A 12,132-nucleotide genomic window follows, 5' to 3' on the forward strand; every position below is an offset into this window, starting at 1 on the left:
CCTATCTCCCAAGTTGAACCAAATTACAGATGCTTACAAAATTTGATAAAAAATGGTTCAGTGATTTCGGAGTTTATCGCCCACATACATCGTGACACGAATTTTTTTTATCTAACGATTTTTTGGAGGTTTGACAGTTGTAACATTAAATTACATATTTTAGAATAATGATTTATAGCTTCCGTGTGAATAAGCCGTAATAACCGTAACAATAGAAAACTGACGCTATAGAATCAAAAGTGAACTATTATCGACATGAACTAAAATTAAATATTAAACCTATATACGATATAAATAGATACAAACGATCCGTATTGTCGTAGTAGCTGACAAAGTTTATTTCACAAAATTACTTACCGATAGACTATGAGTTGGTAGCAAAACAAGTCTATTTCACCTAGATATATAGAAGTGAATTAATATATAGATAGTGAAAAAGAAAAATATATCATAAGTTCTTATCTGTTTGATACAATAGTACGTCAAATAGCGCTATCAGCAACTAACGAAACAGACCTTGTTACATAATAACATTTATGAGTTCAAAACATAGTCATAATAACTCATTATGTATGGTTTCAAGCCACCTGTTTAAACGAAAATAAAATAAATTAAAAAAATACTGGTCGAACGGTAATACGACCTTCAAAGAGGTGTTAAAATATAAAAATAGACATTATGACTTTTATCCGATTCAAAAGGTTAGGCGTATCTCAGGTCACCTGTTACGCAGATTAAAAGTCGAGTTAAAAATGTATGTACTCATCTCAATGACAGTTACGTAACCACTTGATAAGATAGTTGTAGCGATGATTAAATACACGTTCTGATATTAACACAGTTACTGTGAAATCATAAACATTCACTTATATACAATCGTAGGGTGATTGACATTTAAATGGTCAAATATTACATAGCATAATACTCCTACGATGGGGGTTTAACATATTCCAACTACTTATTTATTTTTAATTTATTTTTTATTGGGAAACAAACAAAATCAATACTACATTCATAATTAAAACAACACTAACATATTTCAAACAAGTTTCCACTTATAATTATAACAAAAATAATGGTAGCAAAACAATTAGGAACAACATAACAAACATTCTAGGAAAATACAGAATATAAAAAAAAAAACAAGTAAAACATAATAAATAGTAATAATATTTTGGCTCGGTAATACAAAAAAAAAAAAAAAAACACTAATATGGAAGTAAAACTAAGACTATGGTCAAAGAAACACTTAAAAGATGTTCATAAATGTTTGCTATACATAATTTATAAATAGAATTAAGTAACACTAAATATTTCCAACGAAATCTCCCCTAAATAAATGGTAAGCGACATTAAGTGAATTATTTAGAAATGCACTTCAATCATGTTTCAATTTGCAGAGCAAAGTCGTAAGACCGCATTTGCGGTTACGAGTTCAAATGAATAATTTTTCAATTATCTAAAATTGAGTGTTAGTGTCAATTCAGCTGTTAGGTCATTATTAACAAAAGCTGTACATAATAAGCTGGTAATTGAAAAGCGCATTACTTAACGCAATCTGCCGTTCTGTATTAGATCTTAAACAAATCGAATCCTATTAGATTGTTATTTATAGGCGAGGAAAATACAAATTGATTTACAGCTTTATATATAATTAAAATTTAACTTCTGTGTATATTATAATTGAAATGGATGATAAAAAACGTTTCGAATAAGTTTTATTGAATAGAACGACGTTTAGTTAATGTATTGAAATATATTAATAGGGCGTCTGAAAAGGTGAATTGGGTGTCATTAACCGTGTCGAGAAAAATGTGCCGCTAGGCGGTGCTAATGAAGAATGACAATTGTTCTAGCGACTCTCTAAATTCGTGATATGTGCGAGCAATCCTAAGCAACGATTTGTTGCTGTCGAATTGGTTTTTATTACGTTAGCGGTAAGAGCTATGACGGTAGCAGCATGTCAGGTTCACGGCGAGTTTGCAGCGTGCGGTGAGAGGAATGCAAACGACGAACCGCCTTTCACACGACACGAAACGGACAGGGTTGCACGCACGGTTGCCGCCGTATCGTAATTACACGCATGTACATATAATACATACTTTAATACCTGCACCGCATCAGAATAAAAAGAGACGGAATGAGAGCGAATGTATTATTTATTAAATCCGGTTTAATCGCACACTTGACGAAACACTGACACGGAGAAAGGATATTAATACTCCTTTACACATAAAACAAATTTAAAACTCGATCGTAAAATAATATTGATGACATAAATTAAGAGTATAGTTTTACATCGAAATGTTTTTTTATAAATTGTATGACACGTTATTAAGTCAATTTCGTAAAATATCAAGTCTGACTCAGTCCAGTAAAACTAGTTCATCCACGAACCGTGGTTGTATTAATTTTTTGAATGTTAAATTTTGCTCCAAATACATGTAATTATGCATGTAGAATAATATATATATGTATGTCAAATCAAATGTCACTTGATCTATAATTGTTTAAAACTATAGATATTTTAAGAAGAGTTTTAATGTTTAAAATTAAAATCACCAAAACCGAACAAACCAATTATGAAATCAATACTTGCCGCCTTACCTTTAATTTTATTTTATATAACCAATCGATTTGAATTTTTTAATTTCACGACAGAATAGACCGTTAAATTTCTATTTCTTAGAATGATACAATTATGAACAGCCTGATAAAAATAAGAAGCAACTCAAAATAGAAAAGCACACGGTCTAGTTTCATTATAATTCAAGCAAAAATACACTTGAACGCGAATTCTCACTTAAATTTCACTCATAAATATAATAAAATATATACAAAATAAGTTTTTAAGAAATGTATTTTATTACGTCACTAAAGTTTTACTTTACTAACCGGATCTGGTAATAATAAAAGGCCCCGGATTTCTCCATCAAATTATCGTAATTTTTTATTTAGTTAATTTCATAGATATTTGCAGGTGGAAGACTAAAGGGCCGTGGGTATACCAATCAAATTGTCGATATTTTTTATTTAGCTCATTTCATAGATATTCACGGACGAAACAATGTCGTCTGTACACTTGTGTCAACAGCGTATGTTATTGAAAGCACTCGATACAACGTGACGCAACCGTTTGGTATATATTTACGCAATATACCCATTGTTTGACTGCACAAACAGAACGGATACAATATTAAGGTACATCACATCGTCTTTAGATGATCTAACCATCGCCAAACTTTTTATTCAATTTAAAATCGAGCTGTTTTTAATTGATTATATAAGGACGAGCGAGTGATAGATTTCAAAAAAACATATAATTTTACAAGTTTCATACTGTACAAAAAAAATATTAAAAAAAATGTAATACAATAATAAAACAAGTTGTTCTAGATTCTTCTAGTATTATATATTGTAGTTATATGGGTGTGTAAGTCTAGTTTTAATGAAATAAATTTATTATGTAATTATTTGTATGTATATAGATAAGGTAATTACAATTTAGGAATGTAATCAAGTAATCATTTTAATAATTTCTTCGATTTTATAAACGAAACATGGATAATCTTTAGGAAAAGATTTCACTAAGTTAAAAACAAAGTAAAAAGAAAAACGTTTATGATAGTATCTATCTAATATTTCTAGTAAAAAATCTGGATATTCGAATAAACAAAACGTGAATCTTAAATAAAAATCTTTTTTTAATCCGTTAAATTTGTTTTAAATCAGCCATTTCATAATAGTCATGAGTAGTTTACCATGTGGACAAAAGGGTCAGGGTGCGGGACACCATAGCACGCTGTCGCGCTGAATTTTACAACACGCCAAAGATAATAGTCATTAATGAAATCGAGAGCATCTTGATGTAGTAGAACCATACTATTCGCCTCCTAAAACAACCCGGCATAGCAATGAGAAACTAATGAGCATCTTATCACATACCTACATTGTTTAATAAACTCGTAAGTGTATCGCATCTTACTGCAGTCGGGAAGCTCGAAAAGGAAATTCAATTACAATCGAGGCGGCCGTTACGTTACTGTACAGCAGTTATCGTTATTGCTGCCTTCTCTTAAATACTAAGTGATATTAAGGCGTTTATTCGGGTCTTGATTGTTATGTTTATGAAGTCAGCCATGTGTGTCAGCTGTACTATCCGACACATGGATAAGACTGAGTTTAAAATAAAACAGAGATACTTAAGTATACTTATATACGTATTATATCTTCTCAAAAGTATATTTCTAAAATTTTATTTTAATGATCAATCAAAGTCCTATTATATGTTAACCGCATATTCTACTTACTATTTTAAATCAATTTATATCAATTTTATTTTATTTAAAGTATTATGATATCAATGTTAACAATTCTCAAATTGACTATAAAAAGTGAACATGTTAATGTCGTTAATGAAATCGGCCTCTTAGTTCAACGCACCAGGTCGACGCACCATCGTGTACCGTACGCCGCTACCATAAGAAACGTATATCGTATACATATGCAGTCATCATTCAACACCGTATAAATTATTCTGCACGGGCAAACTACCTAATTCGGACGGATAATCTTTCTTTATTGGCCATGACGTCACGCGCGCACCAGGGAAAACATGCAACAGGTGTCAGGTTGTAAATGGGAAAATCAAGCAGTAGGAAAATGGAATTGTAGCCTTTCTCACCTGGTATTCGTCAGTTTCGCGTTTAAAATTATAGAAAGTTCTGAGATAATGGTTTTGCGTAATTTAATAATGTATTTTTTTTATACAACTAGATCGGCAAACAAGCGTACGGCTCATCTAGTGGTAAGCGATTACCGTAGCTTTATAGACGCCTGCAACACCAGAAGCATCGCTACCTCCAGGTGCTCTGGTAACTTACCACAGGAACACAACACTGCTTGAAAACATAATTCAGCTGTGATTTTCTGTAAGGTCGAGGTACTGCCCCAGTCTGGCTGCTTCATATAGGTATGATGATTGTAAGATGCGTTTTATTATCCGTCATTTAGTTTAAAATATTAAAAATAAATAATATTTACAAGTACATTAATGACATTTTGATTTTGATTACTTCGTGATAACTAAGGCCATAATTTTTGGTTGCAGTATTACTCCAACAAAAAATGTTTTCGTAATGTTACATATTAAATTTTTCTTTGCTTATGGATTCATTGTCTAGATGACTGCTTATTCGGGTTCTAAATCATATATTTAAATACCAGGAATAACCGGTTATCACAGAACGTGAATACGCTTAGAAACCACTAATATCGTAGATACCAGCCATCTACAAACAAGTCGGTTTTTCCGAGTAAAGTTTTAGGTACTTGTTTAAAAATAATTGAAGATAAAACATTTAAATAGCGACGCTGAAACGTACAGATTATATTAAGTAGGTATTTATGTTAAAAATAAACCTCAATGAAGTTACTGTGATGATTTTACAATTTCAATGTTTGCGTTTTAAGTATTACGGATTTATCGTAAAACATTAAATGATATTTTTTAATAAAATTCTAATAATTATATCGTTCTGTACCACAAGAAGAACATATCACAATCTATCGATCGGGGCAAGAGTGATAACATATATATTTGAATTTATGAATTGGCCACCAATATGCAAGAATGCAATTACCTCGTTGTGATACTCTGGAATCGTGAGCCGTACACCGATTATTTTCTTTACCGATGCAGGTACCTTGATTACAAAACAAGGTCGGTCGGAGCAGCAATTATTTATTATCAGTTTTATCGGTATTCGATTTGTTCTAGATGCACGGAACCTCGATCCGTCCCTCGTACATTGGTGAATTTTGGCGCGGAATAAATAATTTAAATTCCCTTTACGAGATAAGATGTGATAACAAGGTCAACTCACCGGGTCGATGTCCGCTTCCCAGACGTCGTTCAGATCGTTGGAGATGTCGTAGTAACTCTCCATGTCGGGGCCGGGTTTCTACGACGGCCTCCGACTTCCACTTAAAGAAAACTCCTTCGAGTAACTCGCACAAAACACAGAACTGTCACGCTTCTACGGTCCTTTCTCGAGCGGTGCGAAACTCGGAAAGAATGTAAACTCGCACACTACAACTTAACGTCAGTATGATAAATATATATAATATATATTTTTAAAGTATCACTTCGTATCACCACAAGTTTAGGTTTCACTATCGACGCCCATTTGTTTTTAGACGCTGTGTATTTTTATGAAATTTCACTGCACGCGAGGAATGTTTAGTCAGTGTCGGCTCGTAGCAGACACGCACTCACGGCGGATTACGGCCGGCGAATGCGAGGTGACGATGACCGTTTCCCCCTCTCCCCACCAGCCGCTCATTCATAACGTGATAGGGGGTGAAAACATGCCCATGAGCGTCACAATACGGGGGTGCCCATGCACTCTTCAGTAAGAAACACGCTAATTATGCGGGAGGCGTGTACTAGTTTAAGTTTTAACGGTATTATATTCGTACATGTATTTGGAAAACTTTTAGATGAGTGCACCAGTTTATAGTCGTTTTTAATTTTGCGATAATAACCACTTTACAGTGTAACAGTTAAATTGGTATATATAGGTACTGTTATCTGTACGATAATTAAATTTATGAGTGACGTAAATAAAAAAGTTGAAAATAAAGGAATGCATTTATTAAATAATAAATAAATTGATTATAAACATATAAATCTTAGATTTTTACGTTTATACCTAATATATTTATAATTTATAGTCTATTTAACAATAATTGAATGACTGTATAATTATTATTAATCGTTAAGAATATACTAACACTAACTAAAATTTTACTAACATAAAATAAGTATCATAATAAATATTAAATAATAAAAAACAAATAAACTTAAAGACAAATAATTCACTTGAAGCGAACAACTTTATTGCAATTTCTAACTTAAATTACTAATACTTAATTTATCATACGTAACATTTTACATCGAACCGAATAAATTTCAAACTATCTACAGACTACTTTACATCAAAAGTCAGTTGCAATATAAGTATTTGTGGTAGGTATTCATTTCATGTAAGCGAAATCAATTTAGTTTTATTTCATTGTTAAACAATTTGTTGTTTACAATTAGGTCGTGCAAAAATTGACATACAAAATCAAAAGACAAAATACGAATTCGGAAGAAAGTTATATTCTAACTCAATATAAAATATGCAACTGATGAAAAACGACATATTAAAAAAAATACACAATACTTGTGGGACCTTCTGTGAACTCAGATATACAATAACGAGTTTTATAGAAAAAATTGGCGTAATATTGCTTTTTATATAGGACTTTACTGGAACAATCAAGATAGTTTTTCTTCTGCTTGGGATTCCCAGCTTATCGGAAGCAAGGTTATGCCTGCCGATTATCACTCTTAAGATAATTAATTATAGCTAAATATTGAGTTATTAACAGTATACATTATATTCAAGAAAAAAAAACCCTTGAAATCAATGCGTAGATGGCTCACGGTCACTTTAGAATTCCAACATCTGGCTTCCCGACTACATCATTTATAAAATTAATTTTATGACATTATAATACTTAGTTATCTTTTATATACACCAAAAACTTAGAAAGTTTACTAAAGTAGAAAATATATTTTCATTTTGACGTACTAATAAAAAATATATAATCACTAGCAGCGTAACCCGGCGTTGCTCGGGTAAAATATATCGTATGTTTATGTCATGAGAAGTTTATAGACATCTTTTTTTTTTAACTTAGATACTACAAATTCCTAAGTCGGATATTTCTTGAGAATTCTAAAACGTTTTGGTAAAATTGAAATTTCAACAAATAATATAAATTTCAAAACTTTGCCACCCACTTCTACCCCTTCCGGCCAAGCTTTTTATATATAGATATTAATTTTATTATTATTTATACTTTATTGTACACCACAAATATATTACAAACAAAGCATAAAGATAGTTACAGACAGTGAAGTACAATGGGCGGACTTATGGATAATTAGCCATTTCTTCCAGACATATATTTTTATTACTTATAATTTTATTATTTATGGACATTATTATATTTGAAGTGACTTTTAACGCAATGTTACGTTACGATCTTGGAAATAATTACAAAAGATCAAATCTTCTTAAATCTTGTCTTAATTTTCTATCAAATCAAACGTTTAAAACTAGTTCTGTTTACCGGGAGATACAAAGGAATTAGGAGATTAGGTGGTAAGATGGACAAAGGGACATTTTTGTCTACCCATTTTACTTCTTAATGTTCTCGTGAATTCGATGTTTTCTCAAACTTTCACCTCAAGATTTGAGTACCGGGAGATAAGAAGAAAATGGGAGATGAATAGATTCTCCCGAGCAATTAGTTATCTGGGGTAGGTTGAAGACTGGAGAAAAGAAAGGCCTACCTTGTTTCTTACTTTATAATTTCATTTCTAAAATCTTCCATTTTTGGTATTTTTATCCGCTTAACTCTACCTTAGTTACCAGGGGATGAGTAAAGGCTAGAAGTTAAATGGATTACTCATAAGCAGTTTCCTGAGGAATGGTACAGAATGGAGAATTTATCCTTGGGAGCTGCAGAGTGATAACTTACTTTTTATTTTATGTTCATGAATCTCCCACTTTTGGTCCTTTCATTCGCTTAAATTTTTATCAGCTTACCAGGGGATAAGTAGAGGATAGGGGGTTATTTGCTTACTTATGGACAGTTTTCTTGGGCACGATGAAGAGAGAAGGTACGTGCGAGTGAAGCGCTGACACGCCGCCGTGTAGCACGCAGACACGCGGTGCTCCACACTTCACTAGGTAGTCGCTGAACTACAGGATAATAATGAGTTTAAAAAAAAATACGAAACAATTGCTAACCTTACTTGTGGAGGGTTCAAGGGTTCCTTAAAACATTTATGATAAACTAGCTGCACCTCGTAGCTTAACCTAGCTTAGGATCCAGTAGGATTGTCAGGGTATGAAGTAGCGTACGTGTTGTTCTGGATACACAGTATAAAAGGTATTCATCTACAGATATCAAAAACTAAGTTATTTTTTTACATTAAGTGTCAATCTAAACACAATCAAGGACGATAATTTGTAGGGTGCTAAAAAAATCTTATGAAAAATAGTATGAATTCTATACACACTATTATATATATTATTAACAAGCTGTATCTGAGGGTTTGTTAGCGATTACGCATTTTGACTTTCACTAGATACGTACTTGGCACGCCAGTAATGACTTCAAAGTTTTCGAATACACAGTACATTGTACAGAATTGTTCTTGTTTTACTATAAGTTTATTGAATCCTACCTCAAGCACAACATGAAACATGAGAAATCTCGAAATAATAACCATCATAAGTCCCGTTTGAAAGAATTTGATAATAGGGTAAATATAACAAGGGTGATAAATGTAACAAATATTTATTATAAAAGTATGATTAGACTACGCCAGTGGTTAAGCAATTGATGCAATTGAACGATAATTTTTTTATCAACTGTCTACATTTCTGTCTGCACCTTATGGCAACAGATTGCGATGAAAATAAATATATATTTCAACATTGTTATGACTAATTAATAAATATAATATTGCTCCGTTTTTTTTTGTTTTTTTTTAAATTGGAGCATCGTGATGGATTAAGATCTGATGCCAAGCAGTGGGAATTTTACAGTCTAAAGCGAACCATTAATATAAATAACGTTATATTAGGTCCTTATATATGAAATTGGCGTTTTGTCTTACTGGCCACTTTGATCACAAATATTTCCTCTTTGGTTAAGAATTCCAAACTCAAATTTATACAGCTATCGTGTTATTTAAGAGTATGAGTTCCACTGTGACACCAGTGCTGCAGAAACAGCTTTACAGGGATAATGATGTGTATGGCTGCGGTGTTGTTAAAGAAAACACTGTGAGTTTTTGGTTTCAATGTTTTCGTTCTGGAAATTTCGACCTGAAAAACAAGCCCGTGGACGGCCGGAGACCAAAGTTGATAATGAAGAATTGAAGGCTTGGAAGGATTGTGGAAGGGGCTCCCATCACAAACCACGTCCAAATTAGCTGCAGGCTGCGGTGTTAGTGATAAAACTGTTTTAATCCACTTGAAGCAAATTGGGAAGGTAAAAAATCTTGAAAGGTACCTCTTGAATTGAGTGTAGTAAACCGACAAACGCGCTTACACTGCTACGTCACATTACTCAACCGGTACAATAATGAAGGAATTTTAATCGAATCATGTGTGTGAAATGAATGAATGAAATGTGTAAAAGTGGATCATGTACGATAATCGGAAGCGCTCATCGTAATCGCTGAACCCTGGCGAGCCAGTCAAATCCAAGCGAAATTGACTCAAAAAAAGTTACTTGTGAGCGTTTGTTGGACTAGTGCCGGTACTAAAGCTTTCTTAGATCTGACCAGACGATTACGGCAGATATTTATTGTCAGCAACTGCAAACCATATATGTATGATGGAAAAGCTAGCTGCTAAGCCACCGAGGCTAGTCAATTGCTCTAGACCACTGCTGCTTCAGGACAATGCTAGACCACACACTGCACAACAGACGGCTACCAAATTAGAGGATCTTTAATTGGAATGTCTAAGACATCTAACTTACTCTAGATACTAAAGATATTAATGAAATACCTATAAAATGGCAAGAGTGCATAGATAGCAATGGCAAATTAATTAAATATATTATATATAAAAAAAAAAAAATACAGAACTAATCTGTTACATTTGCTAGTGCAATAACTCGGACTTCGAGTTGGCGCTATTACTGTTTCTAGCATATTCATACTGATACTGGTACTGGTACAGCTACTATTGATAGTACTTCTCAAATCTAGCTATTTTTTTTTATACAATTAGTTCGGCAAACAAGAATATCGATCAGATGGTAACCGATTACCATAACTTATAGACACCTGCATTGGTACACTAGAAGCGTCATCAAGGAGCTCTGGTCACCTTACTCACCACAGGAACACAACACTACTTGGAAGCAGTGTTATTTTGCTATGATCTTCTATGAGGTCGAGGCACTTCCGGAGTCGGGCTGTTCCAGATTGTGAGCAGGAATTTTCTGTTGCTTCAGTCAATTCTATTACTGGTACTAGAGCCAGAACTAATAAGAGTACTGGTAGACGCTTACCAGTTGAGCAGTCTCATCCTCCGCAGAAGCGATAACAATGATTTTCTTCTGTTTTATCGCTTCCGTCAACACCTTGTGTGGTTGAACACCTAACGCCTTGAGCTCGTGTTGACCGAGATGAACCCCACTGTAGGGTATGTTTATACTACCATCTATGCAACTCTTCTCGTATCTAGACAATGAAAGAATGGAAATTCTGTTAATATATAGCTTTCGGAAATTGTCTATTCAGTAATTAGCAAAAATTAATCTTTTGAAAATATAATGTTTTTTGATGTCTACTATGACAAAGGTCCGCTGGCTAGCAATATTCTTATGTTATTGATTTTTCATACAAGCGTCTTTTACGTTGTGTTGGTGCATTAGACATAATTATATATGTAAACAGAGTTTCTCTTTAATTTATCGTAAACTCAATTGAAGTTAATAATCTCGAACGACCGATAATCCTTCGTGTTTTCTCTATTCTGCATGAAATTAATGAAAACAGATTTTTTCATACTTGTTTCACACTCTTTTCTTCGCTCTTTTGGTGCTGTTGCAAGTAAATAAACAATTACTTGTATGTATTTATCGAAAAAAAAAAAAAAATAGCTACATGTATCAAGTCGGCTGTTATTTATTTTCTAAGCATTAAGTTGCTCACCTAATGAACAGACGACCGTGTTTGTATGTTAAAAGATATTTATTTATTTATTTAATATTTTTTCTATAACAATCTATTACTTCAGAAAATCCTAAAATGATTGATAATTCGAAATGGTTACTGTTAGATAAGTACATAGAAAATCCTTTTGTCTTACTAGAGAGATAGAGATATTTCCATTACAAGTATGTATTCGATACAATTATCTGAGAAGACAGATAATGAAAGTTTATTGCTTTCTTTGGTAAGCGCTTGACAATGACTGAACCCATTTCACTTATATCCTTTTACGCTTGTAAAAGTTGAAATAAAGTTCTAAAGGAGAAAAAAGAAAC

At 32.8% G+C, this 12,132-nt stretch overlaps 2 protein-coding genes and 1 long non-coding RNA gene across 3 annotated transcripts in view; 1 reads left to right on the forward strand and 2 right to left on the reverse strand.

Moving 5' to 3' along the window:
• Window positions 1-6,069, reverse strand: part of LOC123670265 (cyclic AMP response element-binding protein A) — a 131,531-nt gene extending 125,462 nt beyond the window's left edge. Inside the window, exon 1 of the mRNA XM_045603774.1 lies at window positions 5,886-6,069. Coding sequence (XP_045459730.1) covers window positions 5,886-5,948 — 63 coding nt within the window. The 5' untranslated portion in view covers window positions 5,949-6,069. The remainder of the gene's footprint in view (window positions 1-5,885) is intronic.
• Window positions 1-11,082, forward strand: LOC123670266. The gene is made up of 3 exons (XR_006745889.1): window positions 1-12; window positions 9,359-9,362; window positions 10,945-11,082. It is a non-coding gene; the product is annotated as an uncharacterized LOC123670266 (long non-coding RNA).
• Window positions 8,112-12,132, reverse strand: part of LOC123670264 (TBC domain-containing protein kinase-like protein) — a 20,058-nt gene continuing 16,037 nt past the window's right edge. Inside the window, exons 12-13 of the mRNA XM_045603773.1 lie at window positions 11,152-11,323; window positions 8,112-8,819 (exon numbers count right to left, since the gene is read on the reverse strand). Of these exons, the coding sequence (XP_045459729.1) occupies window positions 8,697-8,819; window positions 11,152-11,323 (295 nt within the window). The 3' untranslated portion in view covers window positions 8,112-8,696. The remainder of the gene's footprint in view (window positions 8,820-11,151; window positions 11,324-12,132) is intronic.

Source organism: Melitaea cinxia, chromosome 4 (assembly GCF_905220565.1).
Source record: "Melitaea cinxia chromosome 4, ilMelCinx1.1, whole genome shotgun sequence".
Lineage (NCBI taxonomy): Eukaryota > Metazoa > Arthropoda > Insecta > Lepidoptera > Nymphalidae > Melitaea > Melitaea cinxia.